Source organism: Oncorhynchus mykiss, chromosome 23 (genome assembly GCF_013265735.2).
Source record: "Oncorhynchus mykiss isolate Arlee chromosome 23, USDA_OmykA_1.1, whole genome shotgun sequence".
In the NCBI taxonomy this organism is placed as follows: Eukaryota; Metazoa; Chordata; class Actinopteri; order Salmoniformes; family Salmonidae; genus Oncorhynchus; species Oncorhynchus mykiss.
The window spans coordinates 27,421,063-27,448,641 of NC_048587.1; the positions used below are offsets into that span (position 1 = coordinate 27,421,063).

The 27,579-nt window shown below is 43.4% G+C and overlaps 2 protein-coding genes across 10 annotated transcripts; one reads left to right on the top strand and one right to left on the bottom strand.

Annotated features, from left to right (window-relative positions):
• Positions 1-2,829: 2,829 nt before the first annotated feature.
• Positions 2,830-14,780, bottom strand: LOC110502517 (protein FAM149B1). Of its 5 annotated transcripts, none has more exons than XM_021580587.2 (16): positions 14,288-14,780; positions 13,717-13,833; positions 13,341-13,488; positions 11,071-11,213; positions 10,538-10,696; positions 8,256-8,414; positions 7,849-8,030; positions 7,520-7,662; positions 6,979-7,101; positions 6,458-6,570; positions 5,943-6,170; positions 5,429-5,552; positions 5,201-5,326; positions 4,969-5,050; positions 4,737-4,874; positions 2,830-3,928 (listed from the first exon to the last, which is right to left on the bottom strand). In XM_021580587.2, the coding sequence occupies exons 1-16, from the start codon at positions 14,389-14,391 to the stop codon at positions 3,846-3,848; spliced, it is 2,172 nt and encodes a 723-aa protein (XP_021436262.2). In that variant the 5' UTR covers positions 14,392-14,780; the 3' UTR covers positions 2,830-3,845. The 5 variants fall into 5 exon arrangements, with proteins under 5 accessions (XP_021436262.2, XP_021436260.2, XP_021436265.2 ...); XM_021580585.2 differs by having other exon boundaries at positions 6,443-6,570; XM_021580590.2 differs by lacking the exon at positions 8,256-8,414 and having other exon boundaries at positions 6,443-6,570.
• Positions 13,750-27,579, top strand: ecd (ecdysoneless homolog (Drosophila)). 5 transcript variants are annotated; one of them, XM_021580593.2, is made up of 14 exons: positions 13,750-13,870; positions 18,213-18,438; positions 18,555-18,672; positions 18,774-18,861; positions 19,031-19,209; positions 19,366-19,558; positions 19,895-20,023; positions 20,127-20,252; positions 22,392-22,477; positions 22,971-23,080; positions 23,384-23,600; positions 23,775-23,842; positions 26,714-26,895; positions 27,033-27,579. In XM_021580593.2, the coding sequence occupies exons 2-14, from the start codon at positions 18,234-18,236 to the stop codon at positions 27,231-27,233; spliced, it is 1,902 nt and encodes a 633-aa protein (XP_021436268.2). In that variant the 5' UTR covers positions 13,750-13,870; positions 18,213-18,233; the 3' UTR covers positions 27,234-27,579. The 5 variants fall into 5 exon arrangements, with proteins under 5 accessions (XP_021436268.2, XP_021436266.2, XP_021436267.2 ...); XM_021580591.2 differs by lacking the exon at positions 13,750-13,870 and adding an exon at positions 15,068-15,223; XM_021580592.2 differs by lacking the exon at positions 13,750-13,870 and adding an exon at positions 15,070-15,218.

The following is a 27,579-nucleotide window of genomic DNA, read 5'->3' on the forward strand; positions in this document are numbered from 1 at the left end:
ACACGCTGTCGTAGGCATCGATCAAGAGAATCCCAAACATCCTCCGTGGATGACATGTCTGGTGAGTATGCAGGCCATGGAAGAACTGAGACATTTTCAGCATCCAAGAATTGCGTACAGATCCTTGCAACATGGGGACGAGCATTATCATGCTGAAAGATGAGGTGATGTATGGCGGATGAATGGCACGACAAAGGACTTCAGGATCTCGTCACATTATCTCTGTGCATGCCATCGATAAAATGCAATTGTGTTTGTTGTCCGTAGCTTATGCCTGCTTCCCTGAGATAACTTTTGCACAAACTGTCAGAAACTCTTTGATTGTACAAACCCACACATTCATCAGCTGTTCAGGGTCTGGTCTCAGACGATCCCGCAGGTCAAGAAGCCGGATGTGGGCTGGCGTGGTTACACGTGGTCCGTGGTTGTGAGGCCGGTTGGACGTACTGCCAAATTCTCCAAAATGACGTTGGAGGTGGCTTATGGTAGAGAAATGATCATTCAATTCTCTGGCAACAGCTCTGGTGGACATTCCTGCAGTCAGAATGCCAATTGCACACTCCCTCATACTTGAGACGTGTGGCATTGTGTTGTGTGACAAAACTGCACATTTTAGAGTGGCCTTTTATTGTCCCCAGCAAAGGTGACCTATGTAATGAGCATGCTGTTTAATCAGTTTATTGATATGCCACACCTGTCAGGTGGATGGATTATCTTGGCAAAGGAGAAATGCTCACTAACAGGTAGGTAAACAAATTTGTGCACAAAATTGGAGAGCAATAAGCTTTTTGTGCTTATGGAACATTTCTGGGAACTTTTATTTCAGCTCATGAAATATGGGACAAACACTTTGCATGTTGTGTTTATATTTTTGTTTAGTGTTGCAAGTAATTTTAGATTGATGTTGGCAGCAACTTGTGTATTCCATATGCATCCACACCAAATGTTACTTAGTTGTTAGTTAGTGCAATTTTTATCCTGTTATACTGTAAGTCGAATTTATAGTATCTTTATACACTAGTACTTTATAACTATCACATGTCAAACATAGCATTTTGTATTTGAGGTGTTTTATGTTACGGTGAATAATCCAAGAGCCTTGAGAGGCAATTCAATAATTATATTTATTTGAATACACATCTTTATTATTCTATATAAGATTCTGGGATAAACTTCAAAAGGAATCCATACAGAACTATGCTGCATTTCAAGCTTTATTAATGCCATCTACAAGGGAGACCATCCAGTGCAACCTAACTCTATAAAGAAGTCAAATACCTCCATGTTAGTTGGTGCTCCTGACTGTTGTTGAAGCCATAGAAATAGAAGGGGACCTGCAGTTCTGTTTTGGAAAATATACATAAAAACCTTCCATCTCAGTCATAATTAGGAAATGCAAAGGAGCGCCAATATATCTTGTGTTAAGCACAAGGGACTAGAAACATAAATGTGCTTATAAAACCCTATTACATTTAGCAGAAATCTTACACGTTTCCCTGCACAAAACCTTGAAGTTAAGACAAGGTAGAAGGTCAAATTAGGATTAAAACTTGTTACCTGCATGCCCTCTAGTCACACATCTTTCACGTATTTATATAAAAATTGCCTGACTGATCTAGGCTCAGCTAGTCCCTCTGCTGAAAACAACATATGGCTTCTACTGCAGTGAGGACCCAGTACTAATACAGCCCCTCTATTCCCTCACATGTCTCCTGTGGCTTACACTAAGCCCTCATCACAAAAAGGCTTGTGAGGAAAACACCAAATACCTACCCATTTAGTTAGCGTCTAAAGCTTGTCCTGTTAAGGTATGCTATGTGAAACCCAGAGGTTTTGTGCTCGTCTTTTTATACATGGGAAAATAAAAAAATCATGTCCTTAGAAAAGTACAAAGCAGCCTGACGAAGTGTGTCAGTGTGCAAAATGCTTTTGACTTCCCATTACCTGCATAGAATCACTTAAGAGTATAGAGATAGATCAGAGAAAAGAACAGACAATATACATTCACACATATACATCCAAACCATAGGTACAGTACACAGTACACACAATACCGTTCAAAAGTTTGGGGTCACTTCGAAATGTCCTTGTTTTCCATTAAAACATACATGAATAGGAAATAGTCAAGACGATGACAAGATATAAATAATGATTTCTAATTGAAATAGTAATTGTGTCCTTCAAACTTTGCTTTCGTCATAGAATCCTCCATTTTCAGCAATTACAGTCTTGTAGACATTTGGCATTCTTGTCAATTTGTTGAGGTAATCTGAAGAAATTTTACCCCATGCTTCCTGAAGCACCTCCCACAAATTGGATTGGCTTGATGGACACTTCTTACGTACGGTCAAGCTGCTCCCAGAACAGCTCAATAGGGTTGAGATCCGGTGACTGTGCTGGCCACTCCATTATAGACAGAATACCAGCTGACTGCTTCTTCCCTAAATCTTTTTTGCAAAGTTTGGAGCTGTGCTTCGGGTCATTGTCCTGTTGTAGGAGGAAATTAGCTCAAATTAAGAGCCGTCCACAGGGTATGGCATGGCATTGCAAAATGGAGTGATAGCCTTCCTTCTTCAAGATCCCTTTCACCCTGTACAAATCTCCAACTTTACCACCACAAAAGCACCCAGACCATCACATTGCATCCACCATGCTTGACAGATGGTGTCAAGCACTCCTCCAGCATCTTTCCATTTTTTTGTGCGTTTCACAAATGTTCTTCTTTGTGATCCGAACAGCTCAAACTTAGATTTGTTTGTCTATAACACTTTTATCCAATCTTCCTCTGTCCAGTGTCTGTGTTCTTTTGCCCATCTTCATCTTTTCTTTTTATTGGCCAGTCTGACATATGGCTTTTTCTTTGCAACTCTGCCTAGAAGGCCAGCATCCCGGAGTCGCCACTTCACTGCTGACGTTGAGACTGGTGTTATGCGGGTACAATTTAATGAAGCTGCCAGTTGAAGACTTGAAGCATCTGTTTCTCAAACTAGACACTCTAATGTACTTGTCCTCTTGGTCAGTTGTGCACCGGGGCCTCCCACTCCTCTTTCTATTCTGGTTAGAGCCAGTTGGCGCTGTTCTGTGAAGGGAGTAGTACAGTTTCTTGGTAATTTCTTGCATGGAATAGCCTTCATTTCTCAGAACAAGAATAGACTAGTTTCAGAAGTTGGCCATTTTGGGCCTGTAATTGAACCCACAAATGCTGATGCTCCAGATACTCAACTAGTCTAAAGAAGGTCAGTTTTATTGCTTCTTTAATCAGAACAACAGTTTCCGGCTATGCTAGCATAATTGCAAAATGGTTTTCTAATGTTCAATTAGCCTTTTAAACTTGGATTAGCTAACACAACGTGCCATTGGAACACAGGAGTGATGGTTGCTGATAACAGGCCTCTGTACGCCTATGTAGATATTTCATAAAAATATCTGCAGTTTCCAATTACAATAGTCATTTACAACATTAACTATGTCTACACTGTATTTCTGATCAATTCGATGTTATTTTAATGGACAAGAAATGTGCTTTTATTTTAAAAAACAAGGACATTTCTAAGTGACCCCAAACTTTTGAACGGTAGAGTACATACCGACATACAGGTGGTAAATGAGACAGTTTACTATCTTTGGCAGCCAGGTAAGCTGAGAGTTCCAAAATACAAAAATAAGGCTCTCGAAAAACAAAAAGCATCAATAAATAAAATCACCAAACAGTACATTGTACAAAAGATCTGCTTCTGTATAAAGTGTCGTTTGAGGGCACCGTTGGGATTGGAAGCAGGGCTTGCACCCTGCTGTGCTGAGGAGAGTGTGGTTAGAGAAGGTGGAGGTGGGTGAGGTCAAAGCAGCTACAACCCAGGTCTGCTACTGCGGGACATGAAGCCACCCCGGTTGTGGGAGCTTGCTGGGACTGAAACAGGCACCAGTAGAGCTGAGAAGAGAGGAGATCAGGACAAAGAAGACAAGTGTTAATGAGCATTGATAGTTAATACTCAAATTCGTCTCTATTTGAAGATAACTACTTTCCTCGTAACCGGAGGCTACGACCGAACTCTCTCATAAACATACTTAATTACCAAACACAACCCAGCGACATGTTTTATTAACGGAGTGGCCGCAGATCTTTTTTTCACGGATTAAAGCGTCAGGGGCATGTGCGGATCACCGTCCGTTCTGCGTATGTGCTTCTTTACCTCTACTCTATGAGCACATTTTTGAGGTCTCCTTCCCTTCACATTTCCCAATCAATCGTGAATGATCATTTCAAGTTTTACCAACCATTTTATCTCAATCAGTTTCATGGGGATATGCATTTAGATCATCTTGAGTTGTTCAGTGGCGTTTTGAATGATGTTCAGTGAGCACATTTTTGAGCAAATGGTGCAAACTGTAGCATAGCCTACCTGTGTATTTTGCCTAGTGGCGCACCCTGTTGAGTTTTGGCCACATGAAAGAAAAATGCAGTGGTGATTTTGTCTTACAGTAATGTTATACTATGACTTTATATTATGTGATCTTGCAGACATTGATTCAGCTTTGATATAACTTTATTAAATGAGACCTGTTCGCCAGAGTAGACTGTTCTTTACAAGTAGAGCAGAGAAAGCATAAAGTAGTGAATAAACACAAGCGTAGAAGCTTCGGGATCTGTAGTCTGGGTAAATAAAGGTCTGTGAGAAGTCAGATCCGCAGCCACAGCCTTTTAGAAATGATGAGGACCACTGGAGATGCCTACTGACCTGGGGGAGGGGCTTGTGTATCAGGCTCCTCCTCATCTTCAATGGGGGAGTGGCCCAGGGGGTGGTGGGCAAAGGAGTCCAGGAAGGAGGAGCTGCTGATGCCCAAACTGATGCCCGTCACTCCGATGCCCAGAGAGTCTGCCAGGATACCAGACAGAGACTCAATCAGTCGGTCACAAAAATAAATGTGTAGAAACTGTGTACAGTATGCAATGTAAAACGAGGTGCCCACCTGTACCCACAGATGCCCTGCCAGGACGTCCCTGTCCAATGTTGTCCAGAACCGTGAAGGAGCGGCGGTAAGGGGTGTCTGACTGCAACAGAACCCAGAGTTAAATCTCACTGACTGGGATGCAGGAAAACATATTCCACATTCATCCTTTACAAAATAAACCTACAAAATATACCAAAATCATGCTGTAGTGGTAATAATGTGTGACTACCATGTGTGACTATAGCCATACCCTGTAGGTGTGGGTGGTGTTGGGACGGGAGAATACGTCCAATTGATGAAGCCGATCCCGAGCAAGCAAACTACCTGCTTCATCTGTAACAGCACTGTGGGCACGACTGGACGAGTCTCTATGCCGCTACACAAAATAAAATTGCGTTATTAGCAGGTGATAGTATTAAGTGTTTTATCAAGTCAGTTCAAGATGTACAACTAGTATGCAGTTTTACTCGTCCCATACCTGAGTAGGTCTGAAGTGCTGTCCAGAGTGCCTGGGCTCAGCGTCCCCAGTGCCGATGGGAGGAAGGAGTGTGTTCCTGCTCAGAGGCATCGGAGGAGAGGCCAGGCGGTCACTGGCTGTGGGTCTGGAGAGAGTAATAACTCTGTTCACCTTCCACGCTTTCTATAAAGTTACACAAGTCCCTTTAACATGGAGCAGACTGAAATCTCACTCCACACAAGGGTAAATTATATGCTCCACACAGATATTGTTCCACTCAAGGTTCATGACAAGTTCATCTGTTAGGGTGCTTAGCTAGTCACACACACACACAATTCCTCACATCCCTTCCCTCCATTCTGCTGAACAGAACGCCACAAGGCACAAGTTAAAAGGCAAACCGCTTTCAAAGTAATCTCTCTGCACAGACGGTTCTCCAGCTTCAGAGCGATAGAAGAAGAGCGAGGAAGGAGGGGTGTACATGGAGGAGGACAGGGACCAGATGGAGATTGGGTAACCCTCTAAGTTAACTCACAGGCGCGTTCCACGGATGACCTCATCCATGGAGCCAGCGGCACTGGACTGCGTCAGGCTGGGAACCAAGGGCAAAAGGGTGCGTGGAGGCGGTTTACGGCGTCTCGCCGACTGGGCAGGGCGGGACAGGGAGGAGGAGCTCTGCTCTAGCACCCGGCGAGGACGTAGCTTGCTAGACGGAATCACGGTGGACCCTGGCCTATGGGTCATCACCCTCTCCTCAGGGTCCCTAAGAAGAAAAAGGAAGCAATTAACCTTTACTCAAAGTAAGATATGCATACACACCTACATATCCATAGCTAATAACAGTCTCTTCAACTCTTATTTAATAAGACGATAATAGGTAATCAGTAATAATAGTGGTTGACCCCTAGAGTTAGCTCCTAATGCTACACTCTACTAATAAAGATTCTTATTCTAAATAATAATACAAAAGATTCTTATACTAAATAATAATACTAATAAAGATTATTATAGTATCAGCAGGAGTATGATCAGTACTTATGGTCTCCATACTGGGCTCTCTCCATCACTCCCAGGTTCCTCTGCTGCAGGGGGATGCCGTGGATGACTATGAGTTCGTTGAGGTTGTGATGTGTCACCGCCGCCTCTACTGGGACCCGACTGAACTGTAGGAGGGAGGGTGGCAGAAGCCGATACAGAGTAAGAGTCATTCACCTAAAGTGGTCATTCACCTAAAAAAGACTACAGCCACCTCATTATCACTATGGACACTTGCACGTCACCTTAGCCCCAACTCAGCGTGTCTACATGCAACCAAGTGGAGAGGACCTACAACCACCCACTTGAGACCAAACAAACAATTAGACAAAAAAGCAAATTAAAGCAAGAATTAAGTAAGTAAAAGCATTCCAAAATTGTCATTGATACATTTTTAAAAATGACAGAGACGGGTGTACATTTTTTTTCAGACACTCAACAGTTGGTTAAGAAGTAAGAAAGTGACTAAAATTGGTATGGTTTGAGTTATTCAACAGGCACAAGCACATTCAGTCTAAGAATGAATAAAAACATGCCGCTGTGGATGGCGTCGATCGGCAACATTTTGCCTCTAGGTGAGAGTTGCATATGGTAGATGATTTTTTCTGCTTTTTGGATTTCCGTCTGGGCTTGTGCTTTGAGCCCCTTGATTTTGTGGTCTTTGGGGGGAAAAACGGATGACCAAATGAGAGAGTGAGAGAGAGAAAAGGAGGTAGTAAGGAAGGACAGATTGGTGGTTAAAAGGGTGTGGAACAGACCAAGGAACAAGAAAGAGTAGGGGGCAAAAAGAAGGAAAGAAAAAAGGATTCAAGTTAATGAACTATCTGATAGCCTTAAAACAGAATGAGAAAAAGTCCTGACAGCAGGGGAAAAATTCGGCATCAGTGTGTGACTGTGTTTCCAGTTTTGAAAACTAAGCCTAAACTCTCAAACTAATCTGAAAGTTATTATAGTCCATTCACAGTGCTTAGTAATATATCCTATTGATCTAAATCCTACATCCTAACAGTAGGATTTTCCACTCTGCGGAGAGGTAGACCCATTGGTGGTCCTTCTCCCCCCTCTCAGGGCACTGACCTGGGGTTGCGGGGTTCCTGTTAGCTGGGGAACCCTGCTCTGGCCCAGCCTGGGGAGCAGACTGGGCAGTGTGGACAGGAGCAGGAAAGGGTTCTGAGCATCTGACTGGGATGGGCTGAAGTTCACTGCATTTTTCTCATCATCTGTCAAAAAGAGGATGCAAAATACTGTCAACACAGGCTCAAGCAACAGATTATGCTGTGGGTATGGCATCATTTGGCAATGATGGATTTCTTGGTTTAAAAGTAAATTGCAAGTCTCTTTGTTGAGTAACAGAACACTAATGTATGACCCAGCGTTGCCTATAAGACATAGCCCTGTGGTTCTACCTGACACACAGCCCTCCCAGTGCCTGCGGACCAGCTCCTCCATCCAGCCAAACAGCTCTCGCCACACATCGTCAAACAGCAGGTCGAGGACTGCCTGTCTGCGACAGCGGTAGGGAGACACCGGAGGCAGGCCGTACCACCGCCGACCAGCCCCCATGCACCCCCGCTCCCACTTGTCATCCCTGTAAAGGTCAAACCATAGATTAAACCATCAACACAACAGACCTGGGCAAAGTTATGTAAAATACTGTCAAATAAACAGCTTGGTTTAAGGTTACTTGGTACCCTTAGGGTAATCCCAAAAGTAGGCAACAAGCTCAATCAACTGCACCATACTGTAAAGTGTTTGAAATGCCCCTATAGATATACTGGAGGGTACTAAACAGGAGAGCCGGGAGGTGACCCACAAATCACTGCAGTCAAAGGCCAGGTACTCCTCCATCAGGCCTTCAGCCTCGATCACCCTGGGCCTGTCATGACCTCTGGATCCACTGGGAGTACCAGGGGGGTGGTCAACATCCTCACTGGGCCTGGACAGCACAGCCTTCCTACCTTGCACACACAGACTGGACACACAAACAACATGGTTCCTAAAAAGCATCAGTCCTAATTTGTTGGCTAGCCAAAGTAGCCTAGCCAGTACGTGTACGCCTTGCAAAAAAAAATAAAAAATAATACATATTATTTTATATATTTTTTGGGGGATGCCTGTTTTGCATGTTATTTTGGCATTAATAAGTGTCACATGAGTTTGCAAGCAATGTAAAAATGTTTATTTTTTTTATTTTTAATGAGTTAATAATCAAGCCACATACAAACTTCTCTTTTTCGGTTTCTTGAGTAAGGCCTGGCTCAATGCTTTCTGTGGTGGTGGGGCAGCCAGCGGAAAATATGGAGCGTAGGTGTTGGTAACGTTCTCTAGTTGAGCCGTGATTGGCTCAGTGTTCTGTCACTCATTGGGACACTACGTCACCGCCAAATCTAAGGGTAGAGCTCGAAAATGCAAGCCCTTTGGGTGCTGCAATTAGAGTTACATTAGAAGTGCCCATCCAAGAAGGCTCAAGGTCATTGCCCACAGATAAAATGATATCAAACCACATTATATCTACAGCAACTTTGATTGGACTGATCATGTCAACATCATACTTTTAAAATATTGAATCAAGTCGACAATCTACTTAATCCAGTAGTTTTAATCCTTGTCATATGAAGAGAAATAATGAAGTGAAATTATAGATAAAATGTATTGGACATTGGACATAAACATTACATAACAAGTTGGAGATTGCAAACTCAACAATGAGTGGTTTGGAAGGAATCAGTGGCTAACTGCAAGCATTTCAAAGCAATCACTTGCCTGCTAGTCAGTGGAGTGGGTGTGTGGTCCCAATTCTGGGTTTAAGGGTCTCTTTTCCAAGCTTAAAATGATAAACATTCAACATTGTCCATGCTGTCAATCCAGCATGATTTCTGCCTCGCTTTAAACAACTGTTAACTTGGAACTGGGAAATCTGACTTCAGTTAGTTCAAGACAACTGGGAACTCTGAAAAAAACTAGCTAAAAAAAGATACGTTTGGAATGTTCATCTAACTCGGAATTGCAAGTCTGGAATTCGGGCCTCTTTCTAGAGCTCCGACCTGAAGATCACTGACGTCATCATGATCCCCCCCCCCCCCCCCCCCCGAGTTCCCAGTTGTCTTGAAGAAAGAACCAGAAATCCAGAGAATGACAGACTTCGATGTTTGATGACAGAATTTGCCCACGATGGACCGCTGCACCACCTTCTTGTTCAAGTGAGCACAACAAGGTGAGTCAAAAAATGTATTGTATGCTGCTGCATAAATTATGTAATATGCCTGGGAGATATGTATACTGTAGCTGAGAAAGTAATACTAAGTGTATGTTGTGTAATAAGCTGTTAGTAGCCCATGTGCCTCACCTTAATAATTTGGTCCTGTCTCCCCTCCTAATTTCACCTACTTTTCTGACTTGGTGGTGCACATGTAGCCGGTAGCCGGTTTTAGAGGATGTAATCATTGAATATTGTAAGAGCTTTCATTGTCTGCTTATATGCCCCCTTTATTTAACCTACGGTTCTGACTTGGTGTACAGGGAGAACACTGTAAGAACGGCCGTGATCTCAATTCTGTCGCTGTACATTTCAAAAGTGCTGTCCTAGCTCGCTCATTAATGTCTTAATCGAAATGAAGGATTGCCTCTTATCCGCTCGCAAAACCCTTATGCCTTTGTTGGTACATCTCAATTGTTAGTAGAAACCACATTTGCTTAAGCAAGTCAGCCATATCAGCTGTGTTTTTTTAAGGCATTAAATAAGGCTGAATGAACTGTTTCGCTGCCAGACAAGCTCCACTGATAGCCAGGTGTAGCAGTGGTAAGGTGTTGGGACAGCTTTATGTAGGCCCTAAGTGTGTCAGTTATATTGCAATTAATATATTGATAAGTGTTGTGTTGTGGGTTTGCTGGCATGCATCTAAAAAAAACGTGGGGGGATTTGCCCCACCAAGATTTACATGCTAAAATCGCAACTGACGCATTGTAACTTACACACGCTGACTTACTTAAGTTGACTTGCTGTTTGACAAGCCACACAGTATGTAGGTCACAAAACCACAAAGCAAACGGACATCCATAATTGATGGGTTAACAGCATCAGTAGTCAGTGCTCACTCTGTGCAGGGGCCAGGCTTGTCCTTGTCCTGGGGCTTGCTACTGATGCTGTCCTTTTGTCCAGCTCCACTGCTGCTGGCTGTCCCGGTCCCCTCCCCTGAAGTGGCGTACCACTGGAAGCCCTCGTCATTGGGACACACAAGCTGACTACCTAGAATCCTGTGGGTTCACATAGCAGGGTGGAGGGGGTCAAACAGTGATTACAACCTAAATGAATCAAACCGATAGGAAAATGTATTAACCCCCCCAAACACACACTGAGCCAATGGTTTATGATATCTTATTGGGAATGGGGCCCAAGGGCTTTGAGCCTATAATTATGTGGCAAGTAGTTTCTTCTCAGGTTTGAAAACAAATCTAAATCAGATTCATCTTAGGTACCTTCAAGTTGGACTGTTCTTTTAAGGGGTATACCTTTATTGAACCCTAAGTACTTTCAGTGATACATTTGCAGGCGAATAGTGTAGGAACTAGAGTGGCAGTAATGTGTGACAGTGTGTGAGAGGTGAGGGGGGAGTAGGGTGAGTACCCACCGTAGGTGAGGGAACCTGAAGGCCCACTGATGGCACTCATCTTGCAGCCCCCGTAGATGTGCCCCACCCCGCCCCTCATAAAGCTCCTCGTCAATCTCCTCAAACATCTGCTGCACCTGTCGCGACGCCACCTTGTCAAATTCCTGAGGGATGGAGGGAGGGAGAGAGGTAGAGAGAGAGAGGAGGCCCTGCAGAGGAACACTATGACAGAAGGCAGTTGCTTTTCAAGCTAATCAAATATTAGCAGCACATCGCTGAGAGTCGTTTATGTCACAGCAGGCGATGGGCTACTAGAGCTCCCAGGGAACTGTGTGTGTGGCAGTGTATGAGTGATCGTGCTGGAGTAATTGGTATCATGTGCATATGTTTGTGAGAGACAGAGAGTGTGTGCCTGCACAGGCAGGTTGTGTTTACTGTAGAATATAAATTAGGATTATAGAAGTATGACTCCTATGAGGCATTCTGAGGACATGGCTGTGTGTAAATACATAATGGAGTTTTTATAAAAGTTTCTGAGGGCAAGCTCTAGAAAGCTAAAAATCACCATGAAGTGAAACCATGAGGGAACTGACCTCTGCAGACAGAGTAGACTGTAAGTCATTACAATACAATATGATAAGGCTAATTTAATTGAAAACTGTATAAAAGACTGTTGTAGCATTCAGCATGGCTAGGCCTAGCTAGTGCCTTCAGAAAGTATTCACACCCCTTGACTTTTTCCAAATTTTGTTGTGTTACAGCTTGAATTTAAAATGGATTAAACTGAGATCGTGTCACTGGCATACACACAATACCCCATAATGTAAAAGTTTGTTTTATTTTTTACAAATTAAATACAAATGTAAAGCTGAAATGTCTCGAGACGATAAGTATTAAACCCCTTTGTTATGGTAAGCCTATAATTGTTCAACAGTAAAAATGTGTGCAATAATAGTGTTTAACATGATTTTTGAATGACTACCTCATCTCTGTATCCCACACAAGTCAGTTAAAAACAAATTCTTAATTACAATGACAGCCTACCGGGGAACAGTGTGTTAACTGCCTTGTTCAGGGGCAGAACAACAGATTTTTACCTTGTCAGCTCGGGATTCGATCCTTAGATATAAATATATGTAAGGTCCCTCAGTTGAGCAGCGAATTTCAAACACAGGTTCAACCACCAAGACCAGGGAGGTTTTCTAATGCCTCGCAAAGAAGGGCACCTTTTGGTAGATGGGTAAAAAAGCAGACACTGAACATTCCTTTGAGCATGGTGAAGTTATTAATACCACTTTGGATGGTGTATCAATACACCCAGTCACTACAAATATACAGGCGTCCTTCCTAACTCGGTTGCCGGAGAGGAAGGAAACTCTCAGGGATTTCACCATGAGGCCAACAGTGATTTTAAAACAGTTACAGGGTTTAGTCGCTGTGACAGGAGAAAACTAAGGATGGATCAACGACATTGTAGTTGCTCCACAATAGTAACCTAAATGACAGAGTTAAAAGGAAGACTGTACAGAATAAAACTATTCCAAAACATGCACCCTGTTTGCAAAAAGGCACTAAAGTAAAACTGCAAAACATGAGGCAAAGAAATTCACTTTATGCCCTGAATATAAAGCATTATGAATACACAACACACCACTGACTAGTACTATTCATATTTTCAAGCATGGCGGTGGCTGCATCATGTTATGTTATGGGCAAGGATAAGGGAGTTTTTATGATAAAAATAAACTGAGAGCTAAGCGCAGGCAAAATGCTACAGGAAAACCTGGTTCAGTCTGCTTTCCAACAGACACTGGGAGACAAATTCACCTTTTAGCAGGACAATAACCTAAAACACAAGGCCAAATATACACTGGAGATGCTTACCAAGATTAAATTGAATGTCCCTGAGGGGCCTAGTTACAGTTTTGACTTCAATTGCCTTGAAAATCTATGGCAAGACTTGGCTGTCAAACAAAGGTCAACAACCAACTTGACATGAATAATGTGCATATATTCTGCAATCCAGGTGTGCAAAGCTCTTAGAGACATACCCATAAAGACTCACAGCTGTAATCACAGCCTGTTTTCACTTTGTCATTATGGGGTATTGTGTGTAGATGGGTGAGAACAAACATATATTTAATCCATTTTGAATTCAGGCTGTAACACAACAAAATGTGGAATAAATCAAGGGGTATGAATACGTTCTGAAGGCAACATAAGCGCTTGATACTCAGAACATAGGGCAATTGAATGGTAAGAACCAGCTGAGAAGGTGAGGCGAGACTCACATCATAGCCCCAGGAGAAGACAGAGCTCCTCTCTGTAGAGATACCCGTCTCTGTGTAGCTGTGGATCCCAGACCAGGGCCGCGTCGTGTCTCCAGTAGTGGCCGTTGGACAGTCTGACCGGCGAGAGGCTGCAGATGTCATCTCCGAGCTGCAGAAGAGGACAGATATTGTTTACATGTTGCTGTACATTACAGTGTTGTGTGTTGTCGAGTGTGTGAGGGAATAATTTAGACCAGATTATGTAACTAACTGGCTACCTCCCTCTTTATTGTCTCCTTGCCTTCACGCATCTAAACGGGATATGTGAAAGCAAAATTGTTGCTCCCTACAAGTGTACTTGGTATCGCCCGGCCGATTCTTTGAGAACAGGTCATACCTGTTGTAAGTGGAGACAGCTTCCTGAAGGTCATGGAGGAGGCAATGGGGGAGGAAGTCATTGTCTACCTCCTCTGGGAGAGGGTGATGGTCAAGGCTACTTCGGGATATGCCCCGACTGCAGAGAAAGGAAAACACAGCTTTATTAAACATGAGTAAGCAATCGCATCGATAGATACATAGATATTTCATTCTAATACTATAGTAGGTTGATATGTATTGTTGTAAAAAATACACTAATCCCAAACAAACAAGGAGTGAAGCATGAGGTGGGACTTTACAAAATCAATTTAAAGCATTAAACATTATCCTATCCCATCCCTTTGTGGAGGCAACTGACCTTGGTGTGACAGATGGGCTGTCAAAAATGTGATCTGATCAATACATTCTCCTTTTACATTGTCATACGATCATGGACTGTGCATTAGCTAACGTTAGCTATTACTTACCAACAATGTAGCGTTAGTCAATCTAGGTTAGCTAGCTAACAAATCAGAATATCGTATGACAGAAATGACTGTTAGCAAAGAATGATAAGCTTGGTCATTAGTAAACAAGCTTGCTTTACTTACACCTCAAGATTGTGCGATACTGTTCTCCTGCTGTATCGCGAAATCATTCTCCTTTTTCTGTTTATCGGCTCGTGCCCTCCTGTGTGTCCTCTCTCGTCGTGCATCCCTCTGATTCCTGTCCCCACTTTGTCTTTTGGAAGAGGTTTGCCATTTTTCCCCGACCGCAGGTCAATACGTACACACTTGCAAGTTAGCTAGCTGCTGTAACGTTAGCTATCTGACCTCGTTGCTACTGAACTTATTGAGGCTAACAGTAATTGCAGCTAACTTGCTAGCTAGCTAACGTAGTTACTCTAGATAACTGAGAAAGAGATGTATTGATCTACAATATAATATTTCAAACAAACCGTGGCCTACAAATGTGTTTTTATGTTTCAGCGCAAGTGTAATAATATATAACAATATTACAGCATCCATTACTACTAAAGAGGATTATTGCCACAACAACAAGGATGTTATGGACACCCAATCCATGGGCCTGATGGGAAATACATTTCTATCTCGTCTCATATGAGCTTTCTCCTTAATATAAAAGACTACAAATCCATATGCTCTGTGCGATTTTCCTATCGCGCTCCTAAATTCTATCCGTCTCTCACGGGGGAATTTTGACCACACATATTTATTTTGATATTTTTGTTGTAATTCCACATTTTATGTACATTTTACAAATGTTCTATTGATTCATTATATGTTTGGTCAATATTTTAACATTTAAAGCACATTGTCATAGCAGTAAATAATTATTTCTGAGATAAATCCGTTTCATATAGGAACCATAGTAAAACTAGTTTTATAGCCGAGATGTATTAATGGTAGGACAAAAACTGTCTTAAAAACAGCATGAGAACGACAGAGCTTTACGACTAATTGTAATTTTATTGGACTCCGTCTTGAAGACCAACGTTATATCAGATACACAATAAACAAGGCAAGGTAATACCGCTCTCAGAACTGTCACTAACGTGAATTTATCATGGTGAAGACACTTTGACTAGTATGGTATCGCGTTAGCTAGCTATCAGTCCAGTTTGCTTACTTTTAGTGTCATGACTTCATTTGCAAATGTCCTGTAATTTGTAGTTTAGGCCTATACATTGAAGACTTCGAGCGATCAAGATAGCATGTGCTCAATTGCAGTTACACAAACAAACATTTAGCTAGCTGGCCTAATTACATCATTCCACGATAGCAAGGTCTCCAGAGGCATGTCCAAACTAGAACCCTAGAGATTACTTTAACAGTTGGCTAACGTTAGCAAATCATTACATTAATCGATATAGGACGAGCTAAATAGTTTATTTTCCTATAATTCAATTAGTTATCATTCAAATGTCATTGTACATACAGTGCACTCAAAAGTATTCATACCACTTGACTTTTTCCACATGTTACGTTACAGCTTTATTCTAAAATGGATGAAATTGTTTTTTCTTAATCTACACACTACCTCATAATGGAAAAAGCAAAACCTTTTTCTTTAAAAAAAAATGTTTGCACAAAAATAATAAACTGATCACGTTCACATAATTATTCAGACCCTTTACTCAGTACTTTGTTGAAGCACGTTTGGCAGCGATTACAGCCTTGAGTCTTCTTGGGAATTACGCTATAAACTTGGCACACCTGTATTCGGGGAGTTTCTCCCATTCTTCGCTGAAGATTCTGTCAGGTTGGATGGGAAGCTTTGCTGCACAGGGGGTTCAAGTCGGTACTGGAGTGCCATGTCTAGGACAAAAAGGGCTCAACAGTTTTTACCCCCAAGCCATAAGACACCTGAACAGGTAATCAAATGGCTACCCAGACTATTTGCATTGTGTGCCACCCCAACCCCTCTCTTACGCTACTGCTACTCTCCGTTCATCATATGCATAGTCATTTTAACCATATGTACATACTACCTCAATCAGCCTGACTAACCGGTGTCTGTATGTAGCCTCACTACTGTTTATTTTTCACTGTCTTTTTACTGTTGTATTCTTTACTTCCCTATTGTCCACCTAATACCTTTTTTTTCACTATTGGTTGGAGCCTATAAGTAAGCATTTCACTAACACCTGTTGTATTCGGTGCACGTGACAAACTTTGATTTGATTTGTGCTCTCGCTGGGCCAGGTCTTGAGTGCACTTTTCATCAAGGATCTCTCTTTACTTTGCATCCCCACAGCATGAGGCTGCCACAACCATGCTTCATGATGGTGCCAGGTCTCCTCAAGACTTGATTATGGCATTCTGGCCGACGAGTTAAATCTTGGTTTCATTAGACCATAATTTCTTGTTTTATGGTTTGAGTCTTATAGGTTCCTTTTTGCCAACTCCAAATGGGCTGTCGTGCCTTTTCCTGATGAGTGGCTTCTGTCTGGCCACTCTACCATCAGGCCTGATTGGTGGAGTGCTGTAGATGGGAGAACCTTCCAGAAGGACAACTCAAATCAAATTGATTTATATAGCCCTTCGTACATCAGCTGATATCTCAAAGTGCTGTACAGAAACCCAGCCTAAAACCCCAAACAGCAAGCAATGCAGGTGTAGAAGCACGGTGGCTAGGAAACTTCCTAGAAAGGCCAAAACCTAGGAAGAAACCTAGAGAGGAACCAGGCTATGTGGGGTTGCCAGTCCTCTTCTGGCTGTGCCAGGTGGAGATTATAACAGAACATGGCCAAGATGTTCAAATGTTCATAAATGACCAGCATGGTTGAATAATAATAAGGCAGAACAGTTGAAACTGGAGCAGCAGCACGGTCAGGTGGACTGGGGACAGCAAGGAGTCATCATATCAGGTAGTCCTGGGGCATGGTCCTAGCGCTCAGGTCCTCAGAGAGAAAGAAAGAGCGAAGGAGAGAATTAGAGAACGCACACTTAGATTCACACAGGACACCGATTAGGACAGGAGAAGTACTCCAGATATAACAAACTGACCTTAGCCCCCCGACACACAAACTACTGCAGCATAAATACTGGAGGCTGAGACAGGAAGGGTCAGGAGACACAACTACTTCCACAGAGGAGCTCTGTCAGGTTCTTGGTCACCTACATGACCAAGACCCTTTTCCCCCTGATTGCTCAGTTTGGCCCGGCGGCCAAGGGTCTTGGTGGTTGTAAACTACTTCCATTTAAGAATGGATGCCACTGTACTTGGGGACCTTAAATACTGTAGATATTTTTTGGAACCCTTCTCTAGATCTGTGCCTCGACACAATCTTATCTCGGAGCTCTACGGACAATTACTTCAACCTCATGGCTTGGTTTTTGCTGTGACATGCAGTGTCAACTGTGGGACCTTGTATAGACAGGTGTGTTTGTGCCTTTGCAAATCATGTCCAATCAACTAAATTTACCACAGGTGGACTCCCGAGTGACGCAGTGGTCTAAGGCACTGCGTCTCAGTGCGTCGCTGCAGTCCCTAGTTTGAATCCAGGCTGTATCTCATCTGGCTGTGATTGGGAGTCACATAGGGCGGCGCACAATTTACCCAGCGCCGTCCGGGTTTGGCCGGGGTAGGCAGTCATTGTAAATAAGAATTTGTTCTTAACTGACTTGCCTACTTAAATAAAGGTTCATTATTGTCATTTTTTATTATGAAGTTGTATAGAACATCTCAAGGATGGTCAATGGAAAAATGATCCACCTAAAGCTAAATTTCAAGTCTCATAGCAAAGGGCCTGAATACTTATGCAAATAAGGTATTTCAGTTTTTTATACATTTGCAAAAATTCTAAACCTGTTTACTCTGTGTCATTATGGGATATTGTGTAGATGAGGGGAAAATGTATTTTATACATTTTAGAATAAGGCTAATGTAACAATGTGGAGAAAGTCAAGGGGTCTGATTACTTTCTGAATGCACTGTGTCCTGACCTACAACAGTCTCTGCTGATATCAAAGCCAAGAAACATCACTTCTCTTGTTATTGCTCATATAATAGGTTCATCAAACCATCCCCACCATGGACCTACTTAGGAGAACAGCCATGCAAGAGGACATGGTCCAGTACGATCTTTTCTTGGTTCAGCCAAACCTCTCAGACACACAGGCTGACGAACTATGTCTGCAACACCTAGTGGAGGAGATTTTGGCCAAGGTTGCACCTCTCCTCATGCGGCATATCTGGCAACAGCAGCCATTCAACCTCAAGTACCACACTGAGAAAGGTACAGTACTTGTCCTGATCTGGATACAAATGTTCTTCAAGGTTTTAAGTATTTGTTATATAAATTAATTTCAACCTTTGACTGATTGAATGGTGGTGTCTTGATTGTACCTGCAGGGGGAGTTCCTGCACACATTGGAGGTAGCACTGTGTTTGGGGACAATGTGGAGGATGAGTGGTTCATCGTATACCTCCTCCTCCAAATCACACAATCCTTCCCTGAACTTGCTGCCAGGTAGAGTGGAACACAGTCTGCAAATCCCTGTAATACTTCCAGTTGGTTTCAATTCTTCTTTTGTGTTCTTTCCTACTGATATTTACTTTAACTTGATACAGGTTAGAGGACAATGATGGGGAGTTCCTTCTGATTGAAGCAGCAGACTATCTTCCAAAGTGGTTGAATCCAGAGAGCAGTGAAAACAGAGTAAGATCTCTACGTGTGATGACTACGATCTGTTTATCACTCTCTGTACATCGCTTCACATACCTGACTATCCCTTTGTTTGTTGTCTCTGGAGGTGCATATCAGATCTCGCTCTCACTCTCTGTAGGTCTCTCTCAATCTGTGTGTTTCTCTGGTTCTGCTCTGCTAGGTGTTCCTCCACAGAGGTGAGCTGTACATCCTGCCTTGTCCCTCCCGCTCTGGTGATGTTGGCCTGCCCAGAGATGCAGTGCCCAGTGTGACCCAGGCTCTGGCACTGCTGTCATCCCACACACAGGCCTGTCTCGCAAGCCCCAAGATCCGCACTGCCCTGGGGAAAAGACTGGCGGGGTGAGTGAAGCAGCAGAAACAACGCTATGACTTGAAGGGATTGTAAGGTATCTGTTTGACGGTAGTTTTGGGTGTTATGATTGCTCAGAAATGCATATTTAAGGGTATATAGATTTGTGTATGTCTAGCCACACATTCAAGTTTCTGGCTTCACAGATATCCAGAGAAGATCCAGGCAAACCTTCACCATGCTCACTGCTTCCTGCCTGCGGGCATCGCTACAGTGTTGGCACAGCGACCAGACCTGGTTGCCCCGGCAGTGTCAGCTTTCTACCTGAGAGATCCAGTAGATCTACAGGCCTGTCGGACGTTCCGGACCTTTCCCGCCGACACACGAGTCCTAACCTCGGTACACATAAGTTGCCTTTTTACTTGTTGACGGGTGTATGCATTTTAGTGTTGTCACGATACCAATATTGAGATACCAGATTTTCCTTGGCAAAAAAAGACCACTACACAACCAAAACTCTATGGTCCTTTAAAACCTGCTTTTGTAAAATATGATGTGCCATTGCTTGCGAAATATACAAATGTGACTGTGGTTGGAAACACAAGGCTGTTTTTGTTCCTTTACTTCCTGGTATCGCGGTACTGGTATCATTACAACACGACTGCATTGTGTGTTATGCAGTGTAGTTTTGGTATATTAGTGCTGTATTTAGATGGTGCCTATGTGTCTTTCCAGGTGACATTCACCCGTTGCCTGTACGCCCAAATGCAGCAGCAGCATTTCACCCCCGACCGGAGGAGTGGGTTCACCCTGCCTGCCCGGTCCCACCCCCAGTACCGTGCCCACGAGCTGGGCATGAAACTGGTGAGTTCACCCCCACCCACTAACAATATTGATATTTCTTAGACTACTTGGGGAAATTATTTATTGTGTAGTTCTTAGTTATTCTTGTCTCTGACCTTCCCAGGCCCATGGCTTTGAAATCCTCTGCTCCAAATGCAGACAGCCATCATCGGTCCCTGATGCTCCCATCAGCTGTAACCCCTTGTGGAAAGGATTTCTGAACAGTCTGAAGAAGAAGGGTTATTTCAGAGTGAGTCATTACTCTGCCTCTGACAGAAATTGTGATTGGCTCAAGGCTTGCATATATTTGGTGTGTGTGTATATACACACACACACACACACACACACAGTGCCTTGCGAAAGTATTCGGCCCCCTTGAACTTTGCGACCTTTTGCCACATTTCAGGCTTCAAACATAAAGATATAAAACTGTATTTTTTTGTGAAGAATCAACAAGTGGGACACAATCATGAAGTGGAACGACATTTATTGGACATTTCAAACTTTTTTAACAAATCAAAAACTGAAAAATTGGGCGTGCAAAATTATTCAGCCCCTTTACTTTCAGTGCAGCAAACTCTCTCCAGAAGTTCAGTGAGGATCTCTGAATGATCCAATGTTGACCTAAATGACTAATGATGATAAATACAATCCACCTGTGTGTAATCAAGTCTCCGTATAAATGCACCTGCACTGTGATAGTCTCAGAGGTCCGTTAAAAGCGCAGAGAGCATCATGAAGAACAAGGAACACACCAGGCAGGTCCGAGATACTGTTGTGAAGAAGTTTAAAGCCGGATTTGGATACAAAAAGATTTCCCAAGCTTTAAACATCCCAAGGAGCACTGTGCAAGCGATAATATTGAAATGGAAGGAGTATCAGACCACTGCAAATCTACCAAGACCTGGCCGTCCCTCTAAACTTTCAGCTCATACAAGGAGAAGACTGATCAGAGATGCAGCCAAGAGGCCCATGATCACTCTGGATGAACTGCAGAGATCTACAGCTGAGGTGGGAGACTCTGTCCATAGGACAACAATCAGTCGCATATTGCACAAATCTGGCCTTTATGGAAGAGTGGCAAGAAGAAAGCCATTTCTTAAACATTTCCATAAAAAGTGTTGTTAAAAGTTTGCCACAAGCCACCTGGGAGACACACCGAACATGTGGAAGAAGGTGCTCTGGTCAGATGAAACCAAAATTGAACTTTTTGGCAACAATGCAAAACGTTATGTTTGGCGTAAAAGCAACACAGCTGAACACACCATCCCCACTGTCAAACGTGGTGGCAGCATCATGGTTTGGGCCTGCTTTTCTTCAGCAGGGACAGGGAAGATGGTTAAAATTGATGGGAAGATGGATGGAGCCAAATACAGGACCATTCTGGAAGAGAACCTGATGGAGTCTGCAAAAGACCTGAGACTGGGACGGAGATTTGTCTTCCAACAAGACAATGATCCAAAACATAAAGCAAAATCTACAATGGAAAAATAAACATATCCAGGTGTTAGAATGGCCAAGTCAAAGTCCAGACCTGAATCCAATCGAGAATCTGTGGAAAGAACTGAAAACTGCTGTTCACAAATGCTCTCCATCCAACCTCACTGAGCTCGAGCTGTTTTGCAAGGAGGAATGGGAAAAAATGTCAGTCTCTCGATGTGCAAAACTGATAGAGACATACCCCAAGCGACTTACAGCTGTAATCGCAGCAAAAGGTGGCGCTACAAAGTATTAACTTAAGGGGGCTGAATAATTTTGCACGCCCAATTTTTCAGTTTTTGATTTGTTAAAAAAGTTTGAAATATCCAATAAATGTCGTTCCACTTCATGATTGTGTCCCACTTGTTGTTGATTCTTCACAAAAAAATACGGTTTTATATCTTTATGTTTAAAGCCTGAAATGTGGCAAAAGGTCGTAAAGTTCAAGGGGGCCGAATACTTTCGCAAGGCACTGTGTGTGTATATATATATATATATATATGTCACATTTTTATGTAATATTTATTTTATATGATATAACATTTAGCAGACACTAGCTCATCGGTTTTGTACCAATGAACTTGAGTTACTGCTTCAACTGATAGTTAACCCAGCGAACTGATTACACATGTTCAAGAGTTTCGATTTTTCTATTATTGGTTAGTAAGAGACAAAAAAAGATTACCAATCTTGCAAACAAAAGTAAATCATTATTTCAGAATTGTTTAGATTGTGAGACTGCTAATCTCTGTTGCTAGTTAACCAGTAAGAGGGGTGGGTGGGGGGGGGGAAGCTCTTGAATCCTCTATTTCGTGTTTCAGTGAGGATAGCAGTGTTGTACTGTTAGCATTGCAATTGTCAGTGATTCATAGTGTTATACCTTTTGGTGACATATTATTGTCTGTGGCAGGGGGAGCTGGAGGGCTCTGCACATTACAGAAAACTGATGACCTCAGCAGAGAACTTCTTTAAGCAGTCAATAACCCCAACACACAGGTGAGTGCTCTCAGCTTGTGTGTGTGTAGGTACACGTGTGGTATTTTCAATGCCGTGGTTTTATAGGCCCTCTTAGCTGCAGAGACAAATGTAACCGTTAAAGCTAATTTCCTGCAATTTTACCATGGGGCAGAGAGAAAAAAAGTTTGCGGTTTCAAACACAAATTCTTGCAATTCTACGTTTCGTCATGGGGCTGAGAATTTTCAGTTGTAATTCCTAACAATTATGTGCATTTTGACATGGCATAAGCCATCTGAGTGACTCAAACATGACAAAATCAATATGGACTCCATGACATTTTGGGAATTTCATATTCTCCCTGACTGTCTAGTTTTTATTTTGGTGATTCATTCTTATAGAAAAGCTAATGGAGCCATATATTTTTCAATCTGGTTTTAGTCATTTAAGTTTACACTGAAAATGCTTTAGCAGTGCATCACTGCTAAATGCATATAGGAAAAACACTGAATATACTATCCTGTGTGTTTGTAGCTCAGGTGGCAAGGCCCCAGCTGAGGAGGTTCTTCAGCTATTACAGAGCTGTGCTCCCTACAACCTGGATGAGCTGAGTAAACTGGAGGCCCATCTACCCCCAGAGGATAGTGAGTACAACACCTCACTTTACTATAGTACAACAGTCAGTCTTGTACCAGCTCAGGCGCATTGAGTGAAGTTACTTTTATTATATCTCACTCACTGAACTGATATGTTCACACCACAAAGTAACATGCTGGCTTTCATGTTAGATAAAATCAGTCATTGGGACTGCTGATTAGGGGAAGTGAACTGTAGTGAACAGAACAAAGAAGCTGTTTCCATAAAGATAAGCTAGAATGAGCTCAAGGTTGATGACAACACAGATTTTTTTTTCTCTTATTCCCCCCCCCCCCCCCCCCCATGTCCAGGTGAAGGTTGGCTGGATATTTCAGCCCAGGAGCTGGAGCATCTGTTGGAGGGGAGTGGAGTGGGGTTGGGTGGCTCAGAGCCCAGCCTGACCAATCATACGCAGGGGGGAAGGAGTGAGAAAGGGGAGGAGGGCAGCTACAGCCTAGTGGCTGTAACCCAGGGCATGAAGAACTTCATCAACGCCATGTCTTCACACGAGGGGGCCGAACTACCCTGGTTAGACTGACTGAGTGGCTGATTCACTGTCTGCCCACACTGTTCTACTTAGCAGTTAGCTTCCCACGTAAAGGGCTATGCAATAATACGGTATAGAACGTTGATGTACGCTAGCTGACTGTAATGGTATTCAGGTGTGCGTGTATATGTGTAATTTGACTTTGTTTATTATAGGTCCCATTCAAATGAGCTGTTCAGGTTTGATCCAGAATCCATGGCTGGTGCACTGGACAGACTACTGGGTATGTAGTTGAATAAGGGCTACTTTTTTATGAACTCCCATATGTCACAGTAGAACTAGCTTGAAGATGGTGGCCTGCATTAGAGCCCTGCGCAGGTATGAGTTTAAAGCCAGAGCTGGCTTTAAACACCGATGTCTTGCTCCCGGACAAGCTTAACCCCTTCACCGACTTTGAGGATAACAGTGCCACCAACGCGGCCTGCTCCCAAGGACTGTTGGCTCTTGTGCCCTGTGGCCGATGTGAGTAAGACTAGCGTGGTAAGTGTGGTAACCCCCCGCAAGGCTACGGGCCCAGACGGCATCCCCAGCTGCGTCCTCGGCGCACACCAGCTGGCTGGAGTGTTTAAGGACATATTCAATCTCACCCTATCCCAGTCTGCTGTTCCCACTCGCTTCAAGCTGTCCAGCATTGTTCCTTTACACAAGAAAGCAAAGGTAACTGAACTACCCTGGGGTGGCAGGGTAGCCTAGTGGTTAGAGCGTTGGACTAGTAACCGGAAGGTTGCAAGTTCAAATCCCCTAGCTGACAAGGTACAAATCTGTCGTGCTGCCCCTGAACAGGCAGTTAACCCACTAAGCCGTCATTGAAAATAAGAATTAGTTCTTAATTGACTTGCCTAGTTAAGTCATTTTATTTATTTATTTTACCATCACCCTGTAGCACTCACTTCTGTGATCATGTAGTCCTTTGAGGCTAGTTAAGGATCATATCCCTTCCACCTTACCTGACACCCTAAACCCACTTCAATTTGCTTACCGCCCCTATAGATCCACAGACGATGCAATCACATTGCCCTCATCTGGACCTACGTAAGAATGCTGTTCATTGACTATAGCTCAGCCTTCAACACCATAGTACCCTCCAAGCTCACTAAGCTTGGGGCCCTGGGTCTGAACCCCGCACTGTGCAACTAGGTCCTGGACTTCCTGACGGGCCGCCCCCCCCAGGTGGTGAAGGTAGGAAACGACACCTCCACTTTGCTGATCCTCAACACACAGGCCCCACAAGGGTGTGTGTGCTTAGCCCCCTTCTGTACTCCTTGTTCACCCGTTAACTGCATGGCCATGCACGCCTCCAACTCAATCAAGTTTGCAGACGACACAACAGTAGTAGGCCTGATTACCAGCAATGGACGAGGCCACCTCGATGTCAACAAAACGAAGGAGCTGATCATGGACTTCAGGAAACAGCAGAGGGAGCAAGCCCCTATCCACGTCGCAGCAGCACTTCTTCAATCTCAGGGGCCCAACCAATTTGCTATAGCCTCCTAAGACACTCGAACTTTTACAGATGCACAGTTGAGTGACTCCCTCGTGGCGCAGCAGTCTAAGGCACTGCATCACAGTGCTTGAGGCGTCACTACAGATCCGGGGCTTTGTCACAGCTGGCCGCTAAGCAGGGTTGGTCCTGGTCAGTCCCTGGATGGGAGACCAGATGCTGCTGGAAGTGGTGTTGGAGTGCCAGTAGGAGGCACTCTTTCCTCTGGTCTAAAAAAAAATATCCCACTGCCACAGGGCAGTGATTTGGGACACTGCCCTGTGTAGGGTGCTGTCTTTCGGATGGGATGTTAAACAGGTGTCCTGACTCTGAGGTCCATTAAAAATCCCATGGCACTTATCGTAAGAGTAGGGGTGTTAACCTCGGTGTCCTGGCTAAATTCCCACTCTGAAATGGCCCTCAAACCATCATGGTCACCTAATAATTCCCAGTTTACGATTGGCTCATTCATCCCCCTCTACCCTGTAACTATTCCCCAGGTCGTTGCTGTAAATGAGAACATGTTCTCAGTCAACTTACCTGGTAAAATAATGGATAAATAAATAGACCCATGAGGCAGCGCACAATTGGCCCAACATCATCCGGGTTAGGGAAGGGTTTGTCCTTGTCCCATCGTGCTTGATCCTGGGCTGTATCACAGCCTGGTATGGCAACTGCACTTCCCGCAATCGTGTTGTCTACCAAACGCATCACCGTGGGCACACTTCATGCCCTCCAGGCCACGTACAGCACCCGATGTCACAGGAAGGTCAAAAAGATCAGGTACATCAACCAGCCGAGCCACGGCCTGTTCACCTCGCAGTCATTCAGAAGGCGAGGTCAGTACAGTTTAAGATAAAATATATATATTAAACTTTAACTAGGTAAGTTGGTTAAGAACAAATTCTTATTTACAATGACGGACTAGGAACTGTTGGTTAACTGCCTTGTTCAGGGGCAGAACGACAGATTTTTTTTTACCTTGTCAGCTCTGTGATTCGATCCAGCAACCTTTCGGTTACTGGCTCTAACCACTAGGCTACCTGCCACCCCAGATACATCAAGCTGGGACCAAGAGACTGAGAAACAGCTTCTATCAAGGCCTTCAAACTGTTAAATTGCTGTCACAAGCCGCTACTCAACCCTGCACTTTAGGGGTTGCTGCCATTTATACAAAGACATGGAATCACTGTCAATTTTAATGTTTACATACTGCTTTACCCATCTCATATGTGTATGTACTGTATTTTAGTCAAAGCCACTCTGAAATTGCTCGTCCTAAAATGTGTTTCTTAATTCCATTATTTTATTTGTGTGAATTGTTAGATGCTACTGCACTGTTGCAGCTAGGAACAGAAGCATTTCGCTACATCCTCAATAACGGCTAAATATGTGGTGACCAATAGCATTTTATTTGATATGCTTATAATGCACAGCAGAGTATATGCGCAAATGGCTCCGCTTCAAAATGTTAGTGATGCCCTGCCCTTACCCTAGTTATGGATTAAAAAAAGACAGGCCCGGCCCTTACCCTAGTTATTGATTAACCTGCTGCATAATGCCGGGACCTGTCTAGTCTGTACTTTTCAACTATCTGCTATGTAAATATTTCAGGGGCTAAGGATGAGGAGTTGGACTCAGACGACCTAGATGATGATGATGATGATGATAGAGTGAAGGGTCCTACTGGACCGCTAGGAGTAGGACCAGAAGCTTTGGAAAATCTTAGGAAGTACATGGATGAGATGGACCATGAGCTTATGGGCACAAACATCGGACAGAGCTTCAACCAGCAGGCAAGTCCGAGTTGTGGATATTTATTACTTCTTGTGGCTGTGTGCAAATTCTGTAAAGAGTTATTTGAGAGAGGCTGCAGAAGTTGAATTAGTTGCATAGAAATATGTTAAATAACAATTTTATTCTATGGTTCAAGCAGGACACCAGTAAAGCAGGCCCTGGCCAGGAGGATCTACTGGGTGAGGTTGAGGAGGAGATCCAGCCCCTGAACATAGACCTCAACCTGGTCTCTAACCTCCTGGAGTCTCTGAGCTCCCAGGCTGGGCTGGCTGGGCCTGCCTCTAACCTGCTGCACAGTCTTGGCATCCACCTGCCTCCCAATACTGACCGTTCATGAACACCTGCCCCCCCCCCAAAAAAACGGACCTTTCATTATGACCTAGTGATATATCTTACTGTCTGCACAGGACTTTAAACTCCTGGCTCAGAGTACACTGGGCAGAATCAATATTTATCATCAGGATAGGGTTTTGACAACTGGATCATGTTTGCATTCAGAATGGCAGGATCTAAAAGTTAACTGTAACCCTAAAACTTTGATTCTAACACACTTGTATCCCTGTTGGATATATTAATCTTATTCTGACTATCTTAAATGTTTTTTTACAGCACTTATAAAACATGAAATAATAAAGCCATTACTTTTTGGGGACAAAATGTGTGTAACTATTTTCTAAGTTAAG